Source organism: Girardinichthys multiradiatus, chromosome 19, assembly GCF_021462225.1.
Source record: "Girardinichthys multiradiatus isolate DD_20200921_A chromosome 19, DD_fGirMul_XY1, whole genome shotgun sequence".
Taxonomy (NCBI): domain Eukaryota; kingdom Metazoa; phylum Chordata; class Actinopteri; order Cyprinodontiformes; family Goodeidae; genus Girardinichthys; species Girardinichthys multiradiatus.
In genome coordinates, this window is record NC_061811.1 from 198,860 (window position 1) to 223,395 (window position 24,536).

At 41.9% G+C, this 24,536-nt stretch overlaps 1 protein-coding gene across 3 annotated transcripts in view; it reads right to left on the reverse strand.

Moving 5' to 3' along the window:
- The window catches only part of tedc1 (tubulin epsilon and delta complex 1), a 32,316-nt gene extending 11,631 nt beyond the window's left edge, over positions 1–20,685 (reverse strand). The window contains exons 1-7 of one of the 3 annotated variants that reach the window (XM_047345970.1): positions 20,487–20,685; positions 16,885–16,969; positions 16,135–16,331; positions 15,926–16,063; positions 12,780–12,848; positions 6,948–7,034; positions 6,718–6,873 (exon numbers count right to left, since the gene is read on the reverse strand). In XM_047345970.1, the coding sequence (XP_047201926.1) occupies positions 6,718–6,873; positions 6,948–7,034; positions 12,780–12,848; positions 15,926–16,063; positions 16,135–16,331; positions 16,885–16,969; positions 20,487–20,624 (870 nt within the window). In that variant the 5' untranslated portion in view covers positions 20,625–20,685. Of the gene's footprint in view, positions 1–6,717; positions 6,898–6,947; positions 7,035–12,779; positions 12,849–15,925; positions 16,064–16,134; positions 16,332–16,884; positions 16,970–20,486 lie in introns of all 3 variants that reach the window. The other 2 variants (XM_047345969.1, XM_047345968.1) reach the window with 2 other exon arrangements.
- Between the last annotated feature and the right edge of the window lie 3,851 nt (positions 20,686–24,536).

Sequence of the window (24,536 nt, forward strand, 5' to 3'; positions counted from 1 at the left end):
ACATGCCAGGGGGTCTTCTGCTGGTAGGTTTATTCTCAGTGTTCTGATTGCCCGCTGAGTTGTTGAGCTGGCTGTCACTGTTTGGGATCACAGGCAGAGTTGAATCATCGCTGTACCCCATATTCACCTCCACATACACTTCTAGTCCATGGATTTTCATCTCCAAAACAGACAATTTCTGTAAAAGTTTGTCAAAGTCCTCTGTGGTGAAGGGAGGCATTTTGTGCTGATTAGCTGGCGTCAACTTGTCCTTCTTTTGAGTTCGATTATAAAAACATCAAAATCCTTTAAAAACAATTATTATTATAATAATAATAATCCTTGGGAGTCGCTGGTAAGAAGTTGTTTTAGTCCAATATTTCCATAATTTTGGCTAAGAGATAAAACGTTAGAAGTAAAAGAATGCAAGCAAGCAGGGAGCTTAGGAGAAAAGCGTCCTCCAGCAGAGCCCGCTCAGCCGGGGCCTCAGGCCGGCTGGGTGACGGTACGTAGAAATCGTAGTCCTAGATCCCAGCAAACAGGTCAAAACCAACCCGTCTGCGTTTCTAACAGATTTTCCCCACTCAGTGACACACCCGCTAAGAAGCCAACTCTGGTAATTGGCAGCTCCATAGTCAGAAACGTGGCACTAGAGACACCAGCGACCATAGTCAAATGTCTGCCAGGGGCCAGAACGGGCGACATCAAATCATACCTGAAACTGCTGGCTAAGGATAAGCGTAAATACTGTAAGATTGTTATTCACGCTGGCGGTAATGACACCCGGTTACGTCAATCGGAGGTCACCAAAGTTAGTGTTGCTTCGGTGTGTAAGTTTGCCAAAACAATGTCGGACTCCGTCATTTTCTCTGGTCCCCTCCCCGATCTGACCAGTGACGACATGTTTAGCCGCATGCTGTCATTCAACCGCTGGCTTTCTAGGTGGTGTCCAGAAAACGATGTGGGCTACATTGATAACTGGCGAACATTTTGGGGAAAACCTGGTCTGATGCGGAGAGACGGCTTCCATCCCACTTTGGATGGAGCAGCTCTTCTTTCTAATCTGGCCGAATTTATTAGTTCTCCAAAACTCTGACAACCCAGGGTTCAGACCAGGAAGCAGGGTCGTAGTTTAACACTCCTCTCTGCAGCTTCTGTACTGCTACCCACCCATTACCTTATTAAGACAGTGTCTCGCCCAGGGCCAAAATTGAATAGATTAAAAAATAATCTAAAAGGAGGAAATCGGGAAAATCTCATAAAAATAAACACAACTCAGACTAAAAAGAAAAATAAAACAATTAAATGTGGCTTACTGAACATAAGATCTCTCTCTTCAAAGACTTCGCTAGTTAGCGACCTGATTTGTGACAATCAGATTGATTTATTTAGCCTCACAGAACCTGGCTGCAGCAAGAGGATTATGTTACTATAAATGAGTTAACTCCTACTAATTATTTAAATTTTCACATTCCTCGAAATACTGGGCGAGGAGGAGGAGTAGCAACCATAATTTGGTTGGGATTGTTAGACCCAATCCCAACCAAATTATTTAAGGAAGTGTTCCCTCTGATTACCAGCCCCATTTTAGATATGATTAATCTATCTTTAGTAAATGGATCAGAACCACAGGCTTTTAAGGTAGCTGTAATTAAACCTTTACTTAGGAAACCTTTGCTTGATCGAGATGACTTGAAAAATTACAGACCTATATCCAATCTTCTATTCTTATCTAAAATTATTGAGAAAATAGTTGCTAATCAAATGTGTGAACATTTATACAACAATGACCTGTTTGAAGAGTTTCAGTCAGGTTTCAGAGCTCATCATAGCACTGAAACAGCTCTGCTGAAAGTCACTAATGATATTCTTATGGCCTCAGATAATGGACTTGTGTTTGTTCTGGTTCTGTTAGATCTCAGTGCTGCATTTGATCCAGTCGATCATAATAGTCTCTTAGAAAGGCTGGAATATGCTTTAGGGATCAGGGGAACAGCGCTAGGCTGGTTTAAATCTTATCTGTCTGACAGATTCCAGTTTGTTCATATAAATGATAAATCATCTGTAAACTCCAGGGTTAATTGTGGAGTACCACAGGGTTCAGTACTCGGGCCAATTCTCTTTACTATATATATGCTTCCAATAGGTCAAATTATCAGGCAGCATAGGATAAATTTTCACTGTTATGCTGATGATACTCAGCTTTACTTATCCATAAATCCTGATGAACCCAACCAGTTAGATAGACTACAAGCATGTCTTGAAGATATAAAAACTTGGATGACGTTAAATTTTTTGCTTCTAAATTCAGACAAGACAGAAGTTGTTGTCTTTGGACCGGAGTCTTTAAAAAAGAAACTTCTTAGTCAATCATTTAACCTGGATGGCATTAAATTGACCTCTGATAATAAAGTAAAAAACCTTGGTGTTATTTTTGACTAGGACATGTCATTTAAATCCCATATTAAACAGGTTTCTAGGATGTCCTTCTTTCATCTCCGGAACATTGCCAAAATTAGAAATATCCTATCTAGGAGTGACGCTGAAAAACTAGTCCATGCATTTGTTACTTCAAGGCTGGACTATTGTAATTCTTTACTATCAGGATGTCCACAAAATGCAGTTAAAAGCCTTCAGCTGATTCAAAATGCTGTATCAAGAGTTCTGATGAAAATTAAAAGGAGAGATCATATTTCTCCTACTTTAGCTTCCCTTCATTGGCTCTCTGTTAAATCCAGAATAGAATTTAAAATTCTCCTCCTCACATATAAAGCCCTTAATGATCTAGCTCCATCATACATCAGAGATCTGATTGGTCCATATGTTCCTAACAGAGCACTTTGTTCTCAGACTGCAGGTTTACTGGTGGTTCCTAGAGTCTCTAGAAGTAGAATGGGAGGCAGATCCTTTAGTTAATCAGGCTCCTCTCCTGTGGAACCAGCTCCCAGTTTTAGTCCGTGAGGCAGACACCCTGTCTACTTTTAAGGCTAGGCTTAAAACTTTCCTTTTTGATAAAGCTTATAGTTAGAGTGGCTTAGTTTATCCTGAGCTATCTCTGTAGTTATGCTGCTATTGGCTTAGGCTGCTGGAGGACATAATGACCACTTTCACTTTCTTCACTACATTCTCACACTACTCTCCAATTTTGCATTATTTGCTGTTATTTCAGCTTTTAACTTTTTGTTCTCTCTTTTCTCTTCCTAGAAGCTACACCTGGCCTGACTCTGTGTCTACCTGTGACACCTTTCTGGAGAGGGGCATCGTCCAAGCTTCTGCTGGCAACAACTTAATGCTCACCTTCTACCGATGATCCACATAGCCCTGTCTTTCAGTGTTTAACCCTTTCTCTCTCCTAGACATGGCTACTGACTGAGCTTCTACTGTAACTAACTCTATGTTCTCTCTTTCAGACTCTAACCTTGAAAACTGGCTCAGAGTTTATCTGTTCTTTCTTTCTAGATGAAGCCACTAAAGGAGCTACATCCGTTAACATTTACTTTTCCTTCCCATAGAAAGTACTCCTGGATCAGTGGTTCTTTGTTCTCTTTGTGTCTCTGCTCTGTTCTCTCAAACCCCCAATTGGTCGTGGCAGATGGCCGCTCACACTGAGCCTGGTTCTGCTGGAGGTTTCCTCCTGTTAAAAGGGAGTTTTTCCTCTCCACTGTCGCTACATGCATGCTCAGTATGAGGGATTGCTGCAAAGTCAACGCCAGTGACTGTCCACTGTCTCTACATGCTCATCCAGGAGGAGGGAATGCTGCAAGTCACTGACTGGATGCAATCTGCTGGGTTTCCTTAGATAGAAAAACTTTTTATCCAATTTGAATAAAGAACTGAATCTGACTGAACTGTTCAATGATTACGATTAATTGGAATGTATGAACCTGACTGTTGTGAAGAACCTTGAGACGACATGTGTTGTGAATTGGCACTATATAAATAAACTGAATTGAATTGAATACAAAATATAAAGTAAATAAGGCCATTCGACACCGTCGAAGGCCTTCATTGCATCGAATGATATGACTAAGCTTTCGATGTTCTGAGTTTGACAGATATTAATAATATTTAAGAGCCTTCTAATGTTGTGGGAAGAGCTCATGCCCTTAATAAAACTATCCCAACCTGGATCACTTTAGCTGTGCTTTTATTAAATATTACTATATTATCATTTAAAATATGTTTTTGTATTAACATAATTATTGGGGGGGCATCTTTATGGAAGGGTGGTACACATCCCCTCTGTCCCCTCCACGATTTCCGCCTATCTTTGACCTAAACCGAGGCAGTGAGGCCTGCAGAGCTTTAGATCCGGGTTCTTCAGGGGCCTCCTGGAGTAAATGTGGTAGACTAGCCACTCCTGGGAAGGTTCTGCATTGTTCCATGTTTTCTCCAGGTGTGGATAATGGTTCTCACTGTAGTTCCCTGGAGTCCTAGAGCCTTAGAAATGGCTTTGTAGCTCTTTCTAGACAAATGTCAGAGACTCCGTTTCACATCTGTTACTGAATTTCTTTAGATCGGAGCCTGATGTGTTGCTGTTGTGAGATCTTTTAGCCTACCTCGTGCTGTCAGTAAGGTTCTGTGGAAGGGCTTTTTTTTTTACTCTACAGGTCTGAGAGGAATCAGGATGGGAACAATGAAATTGAACAAAAAGTGTGGTAATGAGGGGGGTAATTACTTTTCCACATGGGCATCAGTGTAACATTTTTACTGACCCTGTAAGGAAAAACATAAAAACACAATCACTGTAAAACAGGAACCAAGACAGCAAAGAAACGTCATGGGGAACCATGGCCGACCAGGTTTCAAGTGGATCTATGTAAGCAAGGAGTTTCTCCATTCGTTGGTCTGTTCCAAGTGGTCAGAGCTCTAACTCCACAATGCAGGCAGGATCAGGGCAAAATGTCTTTCACCTTTTGTGTGTCTGTTTAAAAATGTTTCTGCTACCTCCAGTAATTCAGTACCAATAATTTTGCTGGCCCCCTCCTTGAACTGCCACCGGTGCAAAGAGGATCGGGCAGCGGACAAAGGTGGAGACCTCGATGACCCGATCTCCGGATGCTTAGGCTGGCTCTAGGGACGCGAAATGTCACCTCGCTGGGGGAGAATGGGTCCTACGCTTGTGCGGGAGGTCAAGAAATAGTCGGGCTCACCTCCACGCACAGCATGGGCTCTGGAACCCAGCTCCTTGAGAGAGGTTGGACTCTCTTCTACTCTGGAGTGGCCTGCGGATAGAGGCAGCGGGAGGGGGTCCCCTAGCTCAGCCATCTCGTGTTGGGGTTTACCCCGGTGGATGAGAGGGTCGCATTCCTGCACCTTTGGGTCGGGGATAGGTGTCAAGCTGTCGTTTCGGCCTATGGGCCGAGCTGTAGTGCGGAGTACCCGGCCTACTCGGCGTCCCTGTCGGGGTTGCTGCATACTGTCCCTCCCGGGGAGTTATTCTGCTGAGGGACGCCCATGTGGGAAATGACAGTGACACCTGTAGAGGCCTGATTGGGAGGAATGGCCTCCCCGATCTGAATCCGAGCAGTTTTTCATTTTTGAAAATCTGTGCTAGTCACAAATTGTCCATAATGACCACTATGTTCATAAGGGTGTTCATCAGTGCCCTTGACGCCACGACACCCTAGGCAGGAGGTCGATGATCGACTTTGTTGTCATGTCTTCAGACATTTGCTGCATATGGACACTTGGGTGAAGAGAGGAGCTGAGCTGTCCAATGGCGAGTTGGGTCCGCTGGAAAAGGAAAAAGCCGGACAGACTTGGCAGACCCAAGCGTATAGTGAGGGTCTGCTAGGGAAGGTCTGAAGGAGCCCTCGGCCAGGGATGTATTCAACTCCCACCTCCGGGAGAGCTTTGACCAGATTCCGGGGGAGGTTGAAGATTCAAGAGTCCGAGTGGACTATCTTCTCCGCATCTATTGTCGATGCTGCCGCCTGTAGCTGTGGCCGTAAGGTCTGCAGTGCATGTTGCGGCAGCAAACCCCGAACCCGGTGGACACCGGCAGTAAGGGACGCTGTCAAGCTGAAGAAGGAGTCCTATCGACTGTGGTGGGCTTGTGGGACTCCTGAGGCAGCTGACAAGTACCAAGCGTGCAGCGGCCCAGGCTGTGGCAGAGGCAAAAACTCAGGCCTGGGAGGAGTTTGGTGAGGCCATGGAGAAGGACTACCAGTTGGCCTCAAAGTGATTCTGGCAAACCGTATGGCGCCTCAGGAGGGGGAAGCAGTGCTTCGCCCACACTTTTTACAGTGGGGGCGGGGAACTGCTGAACTCGACTGGGGACAATATCAAGCTGTGGAACATTGGACCAGCTCTATACCCTCTTCAGGGTTCTCGAGGGTTCATGGGAGTTTACCCAACCTGTCCACATCTGTTTTGTGGACCTGGAGAAGGCATTCGACTGTGTCCCTCGTGGTGCCCTGTGGGGGGGTGCTACAGGAGTAAGGAGTCGGGGGCCCTTTATTAGGGGCCATCCAGTCTCTATACAAGCGGAGCAGGAGTTTCCAATGCATGCTGGACTCCGGCAGGGCTGCCCTTTGTCACTGGTCCTGTTCATAACTTTTATGAACAGGATTTCTAGGCACAGCCAAGGACCGGAGGGGGCCTGGTTTGGGGACCAGTGGATTATTACAAAAGTAATAAATAAGATCGTGACCTGAAAACTGGTCTGATTTTAACTTTCCTTCGATTTGAAATATTTTTCACAACATAGCTGAGGACATCATTACTTTAACTGACCAAAGCTGTGACCTGTTTGTTGGGCAGTCTCATCAGTATTTCCTTCAGCTTTGCCAGACCCCGGTTTCCAGGGCAACATGTTCCCAAACTCTGGCTGGCTTGTTGAAAGGACGTCCTGACGTAAAGATCACTGAGACGGCAGTCAGCCACACTGTCCTGCAGACACACGGTTATAATGAACTGAGCAGGACAATGTAGCTGCTTTCTGGGACTTTGTGGATCCAACTCACCATCCAGTTCCAGAAAATGTTCTCCACCTGTTTCCAGCTCACGTACGCTTCAAGGAGGTCGCAGAGCTGCTGTACACGAACGCAGTCCTGCAACAACAAAGTTGAGCTCAAGAAGACTTGACTAAGACTTTTACAGAAGGAAACACAACTTCCTGTCTCCTTATTAGCAAGTAAAGGGAACAAAATTAAATCATTTCTGACTCCCAAGATAAACTAAATTAACCCAACAGAACGGAAATAAAGTCCAACATTAGGGAGATATAAAAAACTTGAATTACCTAAATATCTACATCTCCATAAATCATCTAAAAATTCCTTATTTTACTAATGCAGTTAAAATTGGGAACTCATATAGAGCGATGCTGATCATTCTAGCTCCAGCCAATGAAAACCCAGATCCAGTTCCTTAGAACACATTCCTGACATGTTCTAGCCTAAAGTCAACTAGAATTTTTACATGCTGCCATTCAGATGGTCATCAGGAGACAAGGCATTCATTTTTATATTCATGATGATCATTCACAGCTTTATATTGCTGTATTTCCTGATGACCCGCAGCTGATTGATTCTTATCAAATTTTATGTTAGAAATTAGGCCACGGGTGGCAGCGATCCTGCTGAAACTAAGGTTTTAAGAATCAGTGAAAACGAATCCTTTGGATCAAATTAAAACCCTCATTAAAAGTACTACTAGGAATGGATTTCATCATCCGATTTTTAATACACCCATTTATAAGGTGTAGAACAGATGTTCCTAAAAGGCGATGATCCTGTCAGCATTTGCTGGAACCCTCTGCTCCATGACTGCTGATGAAGACCAGCTCACTTATTGCATATTAAACGATTTGGCATTCACCTGACTTACAGTAAATAGGATTATTTATTTTCTAATTATATTTAACTTTTTTTGTTTGTTTGATTGTTGTGATAATCCAGTGGTTGTATTTCATGTAGATTTTATTAGGCCAGAGCAGCTAAGCACTGCAAATTCGAATGTGTATTATTCATCCACCAAATGAATTGCCATTTTGGCAGCTTTAACGTTTACAAAAACTCACCAAATTTGGCAGAGGCGTTAGTCGTGGGGGAAATTTACCCATTTTGGGGGTTTCCCATTCGGCACCCCCACCCTGAAATTTTTTGAAACACCCTCCTCATTTACCTTTCTTTATAGAGGTTTGAAATTCGATACACTTGTAAGACTCCCTGAGACCTCACTAAAACTCTCTTGCAACCATGAACAGCAAGTCGGCCATCTTGGATTTAATTTGTAATTTTGTCCTTATTTTGCTGTTTATAGTCTCTGTATTTGATCGAACTCCTATAGATTTTAATCGATTGTTTTGAAATTTGGTCAGTTTGCTCAGAAGGGACGGGAATCTAATGTTATGAAAATCGTGAGTTTATGAGCATGTTTAAGGGGAAAAGCCAGAGCTCAACGTTTAACGTCAAACAAAACTAATTGTTATAGCTCCTAAAAAGAAAGTCGCACAGACACGACACATTCTGAGATTTATCTACATCAGGCCCTGAACAATATTTAATGATCATATCCTGACATCATTGAAGCCTCACACCCTGAGAACAGGAAGTGCAATATTTTACTTTGGAAAGTCCATACTTGATCCCCTTCACTTAACATGAAACTGTCCCCAAAGAATGATAACATAATGGTCTAAGTTGGTCTCCAGTACTGAGAGGTTTGGGTGGAGGGTGTTACCGTGGCGGCATGGCGAAGTCCGACGTCACGCCATGGTCTTACGCTTGGCTCTAAATTACAAATGCATGGTCTGATTTGCTCCAGATTAAATATGGTTGATCTTTACATTAGAATTTGGATCAATGGCGCCCCCTAGGAGTCTTCAACCACATTATCTCCCTCATACATCATTGGATCCACACCAAATTTGGCGTACATCATCAAGGACAAATGCTGAACACATTGGCATGGTCAACTCATGACATTATTTTAGCCCTGCCCACTTAGAACAGGAGGCTATAAGACCCTGAGTCACGCATTTCACTGTTTTAAACTTTTAAACTCTCACTCATACAACCTTGAAGCATTGTCTAATGACACAGAACAAGGCGATGTTGAATTCTACTCTCAACAGTGACTGTCGGCTGGACCATGTGGCAGTGGCAGAGCAGCCAATTTTTCAATGTGATTGAGCTTTGTCAACCCCCAAACAGCTCTATTGGATTACATTGGAATTTGGATCAACAGCACCCTCTAGGAAATTTCAAATGCTTTATCTTCCTCACACAATTGGATCCACAGCAAATTTTGTGTACATCATCATGAATTAATGCTGATCACCTTGGCATAGTCAATTGATGACATCATTTTAGCCCTGCCCACTGACAACAAAATGACAGGTTTCTTAGCTGATTGACCTTCCTTGAATGTATTCAGAAGTTTCAAACTTTCTCCTATAAGAAATAATAATTTTAGGTGACATTCTCAAAGCACAACAGGAAGTTTTGTTAATCCTTTTCGTTAATTTTCTTAAACTCAGCATGACCAAAGATTGTAAGAAAGCTTCTTCACGGTACCGCCTGGTGGCAACGTGCAGAATGTAGCGGCAGACTTGGCGGTGTCAAGGAGGCGCAGATTAGAGGCTAACATTTCTTCGGGATTCCCAAGGGAATCCCGTGGGACGGGAGACAGCATCAGTAAAGAGCACGTGATTGGGACGGTACAGGATAAAAAATGAACTGGAGCAGACGGGAGCGGGAGCTAATCAATAGGAGGGAAATAAACTAGGATCAATTGTCCTTGAAAATGTAAAACTGAGACTTTGTTATAAACTTTAAGAAAAAAAAACTTGGATCGACGCCGCCATTGTGTAGTTTTTTTCCAAGAAGCCTAAACTATAATGTGAGTCAAACGAACTACACGACCCACAAGCCAACAGTGCTTCTGATCGATGTTTTCGATCCTGGGTTCAGGATGGAGGGAGCAAACGCAGGTGGAGAACTGGACGTGGTAAAATTGGATTTGTAACGTAAAGTCAGAAGTAAAGACTTATCTATTAAACTTATAGAGCTGACAGGAAAGTCACAAATATTACTGAACTTCAGGAGAGTTGAATGTAGCGGTTTTAACACGCAGTCTGCTGCTTATAAAACGTGTTTAGTTGTAATCAAGTTCACCAGTGATTAACGGACACTTGTAAGACAGATTCTGGATTAAATCAGTCCTGCATCTCTTCATTCATCAAACCAAAAGTACCATCATGTGTCAAGTCTCATCTGACCAACAAAACTGCTGCATTAAAGATTTAAGAGGTAAGGTACGGAAGCCCGTGAGGGGACATGGGGAAATTTATTTATTTTGCGTCTCCACGCAATACTTTTGTGTTCGGCATTTTGGAGCAACAGCACAGATGATAAACTGCTCATAAAACAAACACTGATATGTCATTGATATGGTTTATTTGTCATATGCAGGTTAACACGCAGTCAACAATGTGATGAAATGCATAGGATAAGAAGAACCGTTCAAATCACGATAAAAACAATAACACTGATGGCGTACAAAAAAAAGTACACATCATGCAGCAGCAATAAGGAAATAAAGTGTCACAGATGTGGTTTCGTGCAGTTTTATTGTTCAGTAGTTTGTTTGACAGCTTGTGGATAAAAACTGTCTTTTAGTCTGATTTGAAGATCATTTTATTTAAGGCTGATTTCAAAATAAAACTCAATAAATCTCAAAACGGGTGTAGTGTTTGTTTCATTTTTGCAGTTATCTGGTTTGGAAACTATCCCGCAAAGTATCGCGAGATAACGCAAAGACTATTGCGTGGGGACACAAAAAAGAAAAAATCCCCCCATGTCCCCTCGAGGACTCCGTAGAAAAGCTTCATCAAGGGAAGATATTAAATAAATATGTTGTGAAATAGAAAAAAATTGAATGTACCATTAAATGTACAATTTATTTAATACATCATTAAATATTAAGTGTACCACTAATTATGTCATGTCATCTTTAAAATTATACTTAATTATTCAGTGGCACATTTAATTGCATTATAGTCCATTTCATGATATAATGGTACATTTATTGTTTCTAATGATGTATTAAATAAATAAATGGTACCTTTAATTTAATGGTACATTTAATGTTACATTTCTTTCATGTTGCATTTACTTCACTTATGGAACATTCACAACATTTATTTATTTAATGATGATTTTATTGTATTAATTTTGTCCAGTTTGACCCTCCATTCTTGATGCCTGTATAAGAGGTCATGTCAGAATTTGAATCAGGTGTTCTGGAGCAGACAAACATCTAAAACCTGCAGGGAAGGGGTCCCTGAGGACCAGGGCTGTGAACCATTGAGGTACAGTTTCTAAATTATGAAGGTTTTGCCTTTTTGTCCTTTTGTTCAACAAGTACAGTTCTCTAACTAGGTGGATTTTTCTTTCATTTCAGCAACTTGAAACATAAAAGTGATGTCATTATTCAAAGGAAACAAACACTTAATAAATGAGTAAAATACAACTAAGATAAGCATGGTCTGTTTCCTTGTTTAATATTTTATTATTTCTTCATTATTATTCTTTTTACTTTAACTGGCCTTTACTACAACTAAAAACAGGGACCTAACTGGTCCTTCAAAGAAAGAAATTACCAAAAGACTAAATGAAGAAAACAAAAATGGGAGTGGCACAGGAGTGGGAGTTGTTCTGAATGGGAGCGGGATGGGAGTGGGAGTCAATTTACCAGGAGTGGGACGGGACAGGATTTTTTTCGTTATGCTGGCCTTGGATTGGGATGGGACAAGACATTTTTCTGTGGGAGCGGGATGGGACAGGAGAGAAAATACACTCCCGTGTCACCCTCTAGCGCAGATGCCAGTCTCCCGTGGTCACAACTAATGCCTAGCAGATTTAAAACATTTCTTCAACATGAAAACCCTTAACTAGCTATGCAGTGTTTTTCTTAGTAATCCACAAATAAAACCCAGCCATGTTGCTGACGGCAGACAAGGAGTCGCTAACAGAAACAGGCGTGCTAACGGTGCCAAATGCAGGAGTTGTAGACGTAGATCTGAGGCTGACGATAAAAATTTGGTGCTTCACCAGGAGCTTCCTCAGATTAGAAGTATTCCACCGCTGGCCTTGCACTTCATGTCACAAATACTGCAGCGAGTATAATCTACATCACAGTTTGAGAGGTGGAGCCATACTTTCGAGCCCTTTCTATCAGCCATGCTTTGTTGATGGTACCAGCTGCTACTGATGTCATTACGCTCGTGTGTGCAATGCTGTGCTCATGTCCGGCATGGAAAATCGCCCACTCTTCCAGTCACTCAGTGTCACAGTGATGCGTTTAGGTAAGGAAACATGCTACCGTTTGATTTTACGTGAATCAGTACTCGGTAGTACCGACGGAATTCACAAATACAGAATTTGGTACCCATCCCTACTCTTTTCCTTTGCTGACTACATATTGGAACTTTCCTATATTCATAAGATGATCTTAAAACCTGTTTTAGTTCACCACAGCGGTGTCGATAATCATCTAGGAAACATCTTTTATATTTTTGTAAAACAGATAAGTCTCAAGTAAAGCAGCTGAATCAGATGAATGAACACCCCACTGAGTTTTATGCAGGTCCCTCTGGATTCTGAACCAGTACTGAATGGATCATCAGCAAAACTGCATATGAGCAACAGTTTTTCAACAGATCCAGCTCCAACCACACAGCTTTTCAGTGTCAAACATTGGTTTTCATTAAAAAAGTATATCCTTGGAAATGCTTGTTTTATTTTAACAACAGGTTGAAATAATCCCAGTGATCCTGCCAGCATACATACCTCTGTCAGCGCTGCAGAGCTTTGGCCACTAGAGGGGGCTGCAGTGCAAATTTGGTTGGTAAAAAGGACCTGAGGATAAAATAATTAGTTAAACATCGTCCATTTTTCAAGACATATTTTATGTTACATTTGCTTGGTTTTCTCTTTGATACTCAGCATCTGCATCTTCATAATTTAAATACATCATTATCATCATTTTACTAATTCAATACAAAAAAGAGTTTCATCCAGAAATGTGGACCTGCTAGACACCATGTCCAAGTTCTGAACAGTATGTGCTCTCAGACCTTGGTTTATTAATAGTAATAATAATCATCTTTATTGGTCATTGCACATGTACATTACAACGAAATGTGTCCTCTGCATTTAAACCATCCCTTACAGGGAGCAGTGGGCTGCCATTGTGCGGTGCCCGGGGAGCATTCTGGGGCTAAGGGTCTTGCTCAGGGAGCCAGAGTGGTAATCTGTGGGATATGAATCCGGCCCCTTGAGTCCCCTCTGGAACACAAACCTCCTGTTCTAACCACTAGGCCACCACTTATTGCATTACAGCACTTTCTGACATCTCTGGTTCAGGAGTGGTTTAACACCATTACTAGTTGTTTTCACACTAGCATTGGGTGAACTATACGATGTTATCTTTTCCTTACTGTATTGTAACTGTTTTGTGAGGACTTTACTAAATGTATTACTGCGATCAAAGTTCTCCAGGTGTAACCTCTGTATGTGGAACAGCGTTCTTACTTCATGTAATCTGATTCGTTCTGATTGTCATCTAAAAGCTTTTCCTCTTGGTATGGGCCATAAATTACTTCTAAAGACCATGGCCCGTATTCCCAAAGACTAAACATTCCTGCCAGGGACTCCAAGCTTCTGAGTGACTGAGCTCTTTGCTGACAGCGACTCTGAGCAAGGAGACAGAAATTCCTATCTTAGTGAGGTGTGGTTGGCCCTGTGGCTAGGTTTGACGCTGTCTTCTAAGAGTTGTGACTGGTTGTTAAATGAAAAAAGAACAAAAAACAAACGCACTCCTAGTAATCCGGGGAGACAAATTAACATTAATTAATTATCATAGAATTTAGACTGGATTCAGAAAGGTTTAAATCTTGATGATAAAACTTAGCAAGATTAAATTAATTCTCACATAGCATCAACATGTTTGAACGTAGCTTATTTACATGCTCATCATTATTCTGATTTGCTTATTATGATGTTTACTCAGCATGGTGGTCATTTTTCTACTGCATCTATTTGATATTAATGCGGACACTCACTGACAGCATTTTACTGTGATCTCCTCCTTGTTTAATTAGGTTTAGTTTGGTAAAATGACCAAAACAAAAAGGAAAAAAGGTGGAGAAACCCAAACTGAGGAGCAGAGCCTGCTGGTGGAGGAGAAGAGAGGAGTGTTAAAGGTAGATTTGGTTCTGGGATCACGGTGGGAACCAACAGACATTCCCAGTAGATCAATGCGTCGTTCCCTCTGCTTTCAGCACCAGCCTGGAATGTGAGCAGCTCTGGTTCCTGCTGCATTCAGAAGCTAGAGAGGAGATAGCAGCACCAGAGAACTTCTCCACAGATGTTGGAGATGATCATTTAGGCTGCTGTCATCATCATGAACAATACAGCAGATACTGATTCACCTCATTTACTTCTTCCTGCTCTGGATATAGAGCTCAGATTATTGGACTGTTGGAGACACTTTCTATTTATGTATAAATATTGATATATTTGTTCGAGTTTTTCCAAATTTATTTATGAAAGCATTTAACAGTTTATAAATATTTTTATTATTCTGTACTATTTTGTTTTTAATTTTGTTCACTTTTTATTCATGGTTATTTATTATTTATTTATCCTTCCTAATATCATCTTACTAGAGGTTGACCTTTAACCTGTCCTGCTGCTGAAACTATTTAATTTTCTCCTAGAGGGATGATAAAGTTAATCTTGTCTCTATATTAATAATTGTATGATTGTTCTAGAAGTTTCTGTTCTCATTGACTCGACTGTTTAGGAGGTGGATCTCTGCACCATGGAGCTGGTAGCGTTTTATTCATTCACTGTTGTTCATTGGAGGAGAAGATCTCTCCTTTCTCTCTGTCTTTCCTCCATCTTCTCTGCTTCAGACACTCTTAGGTTCACTAAAGGTCCTCCTCACTAGAGATCGACCGATACAGGTTTTTTAAGGCTATTTTGAGTTCGGTCTAGCCGACACCCGATATGTGCGATTCTTGAAGCCGATATTCCTTTTTCTACCTCCATTTACAAGATAGAAATGACACAATGATAACAAAAGTTACATAAATCTCAATTTGAACAAATAGAAACATTTATAAACAAAACAAAACACACGTTTATTAAGTGCTTTGCTCGCACTTGATACACCGCTGCAGTATACGACTTATTTTATGTAAAGTTGAATGCTGTACGCGTAGTGATTGGTAATTGTTTTCATGTGCATACATGATTCTCCATGACAACACGTAGATGCCGACTGTAAGTGGAATCATAGGATCATTAAAAAAAATAATCAACGTTGAGGCGCTAATTTTAGTGGCAGAGCGAAAGAGAAAGTAAAAAACACCGCTCTGATAACTTCTCGGCCCATTCTCAGAGTGAAAAAGACACCGCGGTTCCCTCCCGCTCACAGTGACACAGACTTACTTTCATGGACAGATACAGCTAACCTAGACAGCTAAAAACACATTAAAAGTGGAAAACTTACTCTTGTTGCTGCTCCTCTCTGCCAGGGAGGGGGTGACAATGCATGTGTGACATCAAGGCATGGCTGCTGAATGCAGCTAATGGATCGTCAAACGCATGCGCGTATCGGCCAATGCCGATTACAATAAAAAAACGCAAATATCAGCCTACGATATCGGCTGGCCGATGTATCGGTCAACCTCTACTCCTCACTACTTTTAACATCTCCTCTTGTTAGGAGCTCTAAGGCCTAAGGTGCTTTGTGAATAACTTCCCTTACTGAGAGAAAATTCGACTCTAGGAGCTACTTTTAGTCCTAGGATTCTTTGTGAATAGGAGCCCTGGTTCTTTGTTGCATGACACATTTTGCTGCCCCCTAGAGGCCACAGGGAGGGATGTTTGGCTGATTCCTGCAGAGGCTGGATAAAAGATCTCCTTACATCATGCAACACTCGTGTTCGCACTCCTATTGTGGACAGCAGAGTCCGTCTCTGATGTCTCAGGTGACCCATCAGCCACTGCAGTCTCCTTAGTGAGGCAGCGTCCAGTTCCAGCTCCCCTGAAAACTCCCATTTCTCCTGAACATGAACATTTAGTTAGTTATCGGAATGCATCAGGAGAGGGAAAATGCTCTTGTTTCCATCCTTACAGGAGCAGAAGGCAGCAGCGTTCGGTCCAGCTGCTCTACTCGCCCTGTCAGCATCTTCTCCAGGGCTCCTTTAGCCAGCAGCCAGCCTAACGCCAGGAGGAGGTCTCTGCTCGTGAAGCTGCCTCCATCGGTGCCGTACATCCAGTCACCGTAGTATCCGCTCTGCCACAGGCCTACAGCCACCAGCTTCCTGCGCTCTAAGGGGAATACAAACAAAACCTGGCTCCAAACAGACTTTCTGTTACCTTTAAAGTCTGACCTGTTTGGATTACTCTATTCTGAGGAATATACCACACAAGAGAAAATGTTCTGCGGGTTATTTAAAAACGTAGCAGAATAGCAGGGAATTACAACATGCTGCTTACTGATGCGTAAAAGTTTATCCTGAAACTTGATCTGCTTTTATTCAACTGTACAGCTTCAGTAGCTGTTGTTACAGACCGAACAATGGGAGCTCCTAGTTTTAACGTAACAATCTGATTTTTCTGTATTTGACCTGCGGATCATGAACAAAGCTGAACAGAGGGAAGATTGCTGGACTCCATTGGTGCATTCCAAACATTTTAGATCTTTAGGAAAAAAAAAAAACTGTCTTCCTCTGAGTCTGAAGGGGTCCTAGTACCAGCACACAGGAAGTGCACTTTGCACTACTTGTTCATGCGTTCGTGGGGTCATCAGGCGCCAGAGGCGGGTTCAAACAGGTGAGTCCTTTTTCATTGCTTCAAGTTACAGGATGAAGATCAGACTGACCTCCACTCAGCTGAGAGCAGGTCTCAGAGGAAATGATCCCTGACGTCTGAAGGATGTTGGAGAGAAGCTGCCATAACGGATCCTCCTGGATTTAAACAAGCAGCAGATCCAGATTCTGTCAGCACACTTTAAAAAATTTCAGTTCAGATTATTATACAACAAACAGGTCTAATTCAAATCCAGTCAAATCAAACCAGTTCATACCAATGCAATGTAATCACAGATTCAGATCCAAGTATATACATTCCAAGTGTTATTATAATGCAACAGTCAAATTCATCCCTGGCATGAATCAGGGAAAGTAAACACTGATTGGTGTATTTTGTTATTTTTATCAGTAATACCAATAATCAATGATGTGATAAATTATTAACACAACTGAAATGTATTCATTTACTCTGTAGAAACTCATATTGTTTTCAACATGTTTTCTTTCAGATGGACACATTCAGGACATTTCAGATGACTTAGATGACATGTTGTTGTTGAAGACAACAGCCCCTTCTCCTCTGAAAGTCCTGGGATTTGTTTTATCTGGGTAAAAGGAATCCTAGGGATTAGGTTGCTTTCTGTTTCCGTTGCTTAGAACGACTACGGGACATTTACATAAATCAGACCCATGACCTCTGGGGAAGAAAGCTGCACTACACCTCCAGTCCAGCGGGTGGCAGTAAATAGAAACCAAAGGCAAAACAAGCTATGCTCCACAGAGAAGCCGTATCTTTTTTTTCTTTTCAAACTTTATTAAGAACAACATAACAGAACGTGGCACATATCATGCTGACAGAAGGTAAGGTAAGGTAAGGTAAGTTTATTTATATATCGCTTTTCAGTAACGAGACACTCAAAGCGCTCTACATACAATTACAATACAATCAAAAAGAACACAGAAAAACAAATCAAATGCTAAGAAATCTATGAATCCTGAGAAATCTAAAAATCTCTGGTCAGTATTACAATGATACAGATAACATTAATAATCCTCTGGGTTTTACTGGTAAGAGCTGGTTCTAAACCAATCTTTCTAAAGAGGTAATTATATCATTAAGTCCTCTATGTAGAGGAAAGCATCCATCAGTATTGCAACAAGTTAATACCTGAGATGAACTACAGGTGATCCTACATCACCTTAACTGCCTCATCCTGACCAGACCTCTAAATGCACCTATCCGGTTTAATATGAAAAGAACCAAATTACTTGGAGCTTGATTTCGTCTCTCCACCGGTTGAGGATGGATCAGGTCTGATGAAAAGGAGGGGAGGGGGGGATGACGCGTCCGTGATCAAATTATGAAAACAAAACGGTAATTTCTCATCCATCCAGGAGGGGAAAAGATGAAGAACCGGGTGTCGGCGTGGTCTTCGATCGGTAAATAAATCCTGATCTTCTCGTATCAGACAGATTTCCAGCTTTCAAGCTCTTCCAGGAATGGCCTTGTGGAGCAAAGGTTCGCCTGCGAGCTTTTGTCTCTCCAGATATGCGCCTCCGATGCGCTGTCCTGTGAGACAGGCGGGAAATGGCAACGAAACTCTGCATCTCAGCCGGGTTATGCTCCCAGTGACGTCAGAGCTGCAACGTCTGTTGAGCTGCGTGTGTCAAAATGTGCGACCAATATGGATGACCCCAACATCTCAAACCTCCTCCCTCCAATGTTGCGGTCACACCAGGGTGCTTCGCCTTCAGGTGATATGAAAGTGATGAGCTGCTTCGGTGGTAATTAAATTCACCTTTGCAAAGCACGCAAATTACTTTCGTTTGTCCAAAGCACAAAAATGATTTTGAACATTTTAAATGGATGAATAATGAACAAGATCATAAAACAATAACGTTTTAAACAAAATAGGATTATAAGCCATCAGCAATATGTAAAAGGGTAAATAAAAACCATGTAGTTATTTACAGTAGAGACAGCATTATTAACCTTCAGCCTCCATTTGTTCGGCATCACAGCTCTGCGCTTCACGCTAACATGGTTGCTAGGCAACAGAAGTTACGCTGAGGTAAGGGCGGGAATCGCAGACCGACATAACACCGGCAGCATGCTATGCTAATCTGTCATGTTTAGCTAATAGCTACAGGTAGCTATTAGCTAAACATGGCGCTTCTTATAAATGCTCATTTGACTTGGTGATTGACATCCGCCAAGCTCATGTATGCTGCACTGCTGCAGCTCAACATGCCGTAAAGGACATTTAACCAGGGCCCTGTCCCAATACTTCCACTTCCACCCTTGTGTCCCTGAATTGCGTGTTCCCGTTGATGGGTTCGAGTGCGTAGTATGTCCCAATTCTCCAGAGTGGTCCTTAGAGCCGCTCCCTTTGTGCCCTCAATCCGCCCTTCGGCGAAGCCCGCATCGAAGCGGACTTCGCCGAAGTATATTACCCACAATTCACTGCTGCCGATGACGTTCTGAGCAAAAACCAATCACAACCATCAATGTAATCAACCATCAAATCAAAATAAGAGCTGCATAAACTTTAGACAGCAAGCTGACAAATCTTTTTTTTTACTGGTTTTCCAGACACAACATTGTAAGAAACCACTGGGTTCAGAGTGAGTCTGGACAGTCAGTAGGCCATAACACTGAAGTTACCATACAGGCAAACACTGCCGCCGCAACGATTCTGGTGTAAAAGCCTCCATTGCTTCCTGCACTTTCTTCTCAAAACAATTGCTTGTTGCAGTTTTAAAATATTTTTTTAGCAGCAAGACTGTGAAAACAGCACAGGTTCCAGAGGTGCAAGTCAATGATGTAACCCCAATTCTCCCATTTTGCACTGCGCACATCAACCCCTACGTGCACTTGTACAAAGTACACACTTCATAGAGGGGCGTAGGGTGTAGTGTGGGTATTGGGACAGGGCCCTGATGTCAAACGTAAAAATCAATGAATCTGTGTGACCATTGTGAAAATATCCTGCGGAGGGTTTGTTTAGTATACCGATTTAACTAAAAAGTTGAGGTCATTAACTTAATTTACTTTTCTTTTGTTTATTGTGCCACTGCTATGTACTTTATGTTTTTTGTCATCATGTGAAGCACTTTGTGTTGTCTTGTTACTGACATGCACATAAACAAATACACTTGCCATGAAGTTTTTTAATTTGTGACAACTCTGGTAAATTTAAACCGCGCTGGGGTAAATCACTGTATTCAGATCTTTGCTCAGGAGTCCGTTGCCAAGCCTAAAACTAGTCTAATCTAACAGATTATGTAGAAGTTATGCAAATCTTTAGGATAAATATTTTGTTTTGAGACACAACTGAGGAACACAAATGGGACCAAAATTTTGGTTTTCAAATGAAAAAACTATCAACTTACAATAATGACCTTGGTATTTTTTTATTTTTTATAATTTGTTTTAAAAGTTTATTGTGTTGCATTAATCGTGTGGCTTACATACAAAGCGTTCTGTAAATTTTGGCACTTTTGGGCTTCCATACATTCCATGATAACTTTCTTTTTTTGGCTTCAGGGAATTTGTAATATTCGTTTTTAACTGCCTTTCAACATATTGGACCAAACATTTATTTGTAGTAGAGATGTGTGCCAGCTGAATTGAACTGGATTACAAACAGAACAGGGTCAGTGTTAAGCCCACCTGGGATCGTCCTCCAAACTTGGCCCGTCTGAAAACCTCCGGCGCGGGGACAGGGTCCAGACCAAGGGTCGCTAACAGCCTGCAGAGAGCTTCGATCACCCGTTTCACTTCCACAGTCCCAGCTTTACTGCGCTGCATTTCAGCCTCCGAACACAAACACCGGATCACCGACCGACAGACATGAAACCTTCTTCTTCTTCTTCTTCTTCTGGTGTTTAATGGCGGTTGACAATAATCTGTAGGTGTGCATTACCGTCACCACTGGTATGGAGTGTGGTTCATCATGGATTCATATTTTATAAATAATTTTGTTCTTTTTAGGAATCTTAAAATAATTTGTATATGTTTGTTCCCTATTGTCTTTTGTAATGAATCTATTATGCTAAACTTTTCTTTAATCCTTTCAAATTCTCTCTTCATGCTTCTTCTTTCCAGCTCATATTTCTGACACTATAAAAATATGTTCAATTGTTTCATCCATCCCACAGTAGTCACATTGTCCTGTATTATGTTTATGTATTTTAAACAGTGTATAATTAAGTCCTGTATGTCCTAATCTTAGTCTTGTTATTACCCTTTCCTCCTTTCTATTCCTTCTTCCAGTTCTTTTTTCACCAACTGCCTTTTTGATCCTATAAAACCATCTTCCTTTTCTTTCTCCATCCCACCTTTTCTGCCATTCTTCCTTCAATTTTTGTTTGATGATGCCCTTTGCTTCTGATTTACTTAAATGTACTGTAACATTTATATGATTTTGTGTTGCCCTCTTAGCCATCTCATTTCCTTTAACCCCAATATGTGCTGGAACCCATAAAAATACTATTGATAAACCCATCATTTGTATTCTGAATAAAGTATGTTGTATTTTTAGTAAAATGTCTGGCCTGTTGTCTGAATGGTTATGTTTTTTAAACTCAATAATAATGAGCTTGAATCTGAACAAATTATTGTTTTTAAAGGCTATATGTCTTCCACCCACTGTACTGCTAAAAGTATTGCTAATATTTCTCCTGTGTATACCGATAAACCATTTGTGATTCGTTTTGCTATTTTTATTTGAAATTCCGGTGCTATGAATGCTATTCCTATTTTATCATTTGTTTTTGATGCATCTGTATAAATCTGAAGGTATTAATAATTATTAACATATTCCTGTATCATATTTAACTCTAATATACATGTTCTTTTCTTTTTTTCCATTAAAGACATATCTACCTGTGCTTTTGGTAAGACCAGGCTGGTACAACAGCTAGTGGCATTATCGGACTCATTACTGTATTTTTTAATGAAACTCTTCTGTTATTTTTTTAATGATCCATCCAAATGCTTGATGTTGTATAATATCTAATTTTTCCAGTTGTGTCTTTGCTGCTGAACCATATACAGAGGTTGAACAATGAAACCGAAACACCTGGTTTTAGACCACAATAATTTATTAGTATGGTGTAGGGCCTCCTTTTGCAGCCAATACAGCGTCAATTCATCTTGGGAATGACATATACAAGTCCTGCACAGTGGTCAGAGGGATTTTAAGCCATTCTTCTTGCAGGATAGTGGCCAGGTCACTACGTGATACTGGTGGAGGAAAACGTTTCCTGACTCGCTCCTCCAAAACACCCCAAAGTGGCTCAATAATATTTAGATCTGGTGACTGTGCAGGCCATGGGAGATGTTCAACTTCACTTTCATGTTCATCAAACCAATCAGCCCAAACCATCACTGATCCACCCCCATGAGAGAATTTAAGTACACCCTTTCGTCAAACTTTTTGACAGGTGGGCGGGACGTCCGGTGAGGGCGGGACTTCTGGTCGGCGCCATGTGGGCAGGAGGTCACGTGGTCAAGCAGGTGGTGTGTCCAAGGGGGCGTAACCGTGGATACTGATTGGTTGTCGTCATTAGGGGCGATACCTTAAGTGAGTCAATTAAAACACAGGGGTGTGTTTGTTATAAATAGAACAAGACAAATATGGTATTATTGGAAACTGTTTGGCATCAGCACCAATTAAAAATAGAGGGGGTGTGTTTGTAAGCATTGTTAAACCTTGAATAACCCAATGAAAACAATAGGGCGTGCTTTAGTGTTTACTTTAAATACAGAGATAAAACTCTGCACTTTACATGCAGCATTCGTTGGAAAAAAGAACACCCGTTCAACAATGGCTAGAGTTAAGAGAGTTTATCGTCAAGCGGAGGAGAAACGCAACGCGTGCCAAGATGATGATGATGAACAAGCAACTGCATCATCTATATCATCTACTTCCTCATCTGAGATACCTATCGGAATTCCCGTCGTGACATACTCTACCGATGATGAGGATCCAACATCAACTTCAACAACCATGGTTGAAAATCAGACCTCGGTTCGGCCAAGAGATATGTCAGTTCTGTGCGAAACCCCAGTGACCGTCTACCAGTATTCATCCCGTGAATTGAATGCTCCTAAGAAATCAACATACTGCATCTGCAGGGTACAAAGACCCCCGTTCGACACTCTGCAGGAAGAATGGTCTTTGGAGCCATATGGCCTGGTTGGCAGCTGGGGTTATATTTTCATGTATGAAATAGGAGAGCTTTGCCTGTATCAATTGGATCAAGATGAGGTATTTAATGGATCACTGGCTCTGTGTACACTCACCCACAGCAACTGGGCTGTGTTAAAGCTTGCAATCCCGCACCTTAATGATAGCCCTGAAACAGTCTCAAGGCAGGAGAGGGAGGAAGAAGAAGAAGAAGAAAATGAACTGTCTCCTCGACCTGTAAAACGGGCGAGAATGTTTCATATACCATCCGATGTTGAAATAGCTGAGAGAGAACCTCTCTTTAGCGCAGTGTGGGGGTCAAAAACCACAACGAATGGCCGCTGGTCTTTTCGGGCAAGCAGACGCAGGAACAACCGGACGAGTCCCTCAGATCTGTTTGTGTTGGAGGCTTTCAATTAGGACTGCGGCGTATTCAAGATAATGCTGGCTCTGCCGTTTGAAGCTTGGGCAGAGAAGATGAGTGAAATTGGACATCGTCTTTCCGACCTTTTCCACAAGTCACGAAGTTGGATCGATGTCATGTCAGTGAAAAAAACGCTGACGTTTCCTGTTTTACGTTTAGAACGAACCCTCTTCTGAGGACACGCCCCTTCCTATGATATATATACGGGGGGATAACTGCAAGCTCACAGACACTGAGAATCGTCTCATGAGAATGAGTGGACCGACACCATACAGGGATCTCTACAACCACCGAGCAGAGATCCACTTCTCTCCTGAGCACGATGAAAGCTTCAACATTGGACCATATCATCCGCCTTCCCCTGACCTCTTCTCACCATCCACCTCAACATCCTCATTCTCAGAGAACCACTTCAGTCCTGCATCACCTACAGGATACAACATGAAATATCTACAGCTTTCTCCAGACCTCTGCTCACCATCACCGCTATTCATGGCTGAGTCTGTAGACGCGAATGTCCTGCCTGAAGACATGAAGGTGGTCGTGGAAGAGGAGGTAGCCACCGGCTACTCACCCTCTACCGAAGCCCCTACACAAACCCTGGAACCGATGGAGGACCCTCAGCCTTCAGCAGAGGATGAGAGTAACCAGGAGGATGAAATTGACGGTTGGTTCTCAACCACCCTCATCAATACGGTGAAAACAGCGATACTTCATTTATTCAACATAACCTCTTTGAACTATCTCAGAGAAACCTGCTATGGATGTATAACGAACCACCCGAGCCAGCGTCAACACCATTGCCTGGAGGTACTGGGGGAGGATTATTACCAAGTCAACTTTCAACGCATCGTACGACGACTCATAACCCCCAAACTCGTTCCTGCTATTCAGAATCTTCTGGTACTTCGAAGCATACAAGCGGATGACTTCAGAGTGAAGACGATTGCCAAGACGGTTTTATATGAACTGAAATCGGTACAAGGCATCCACAGTGCAATAGCGCACGTTTATGATCGCATGGTCGATGAGAAACATCTCAAACAACTTAACTCTGTTTCAGAGAGCTATGGACTGACAAACTGATCTCACATGTTTGATGACT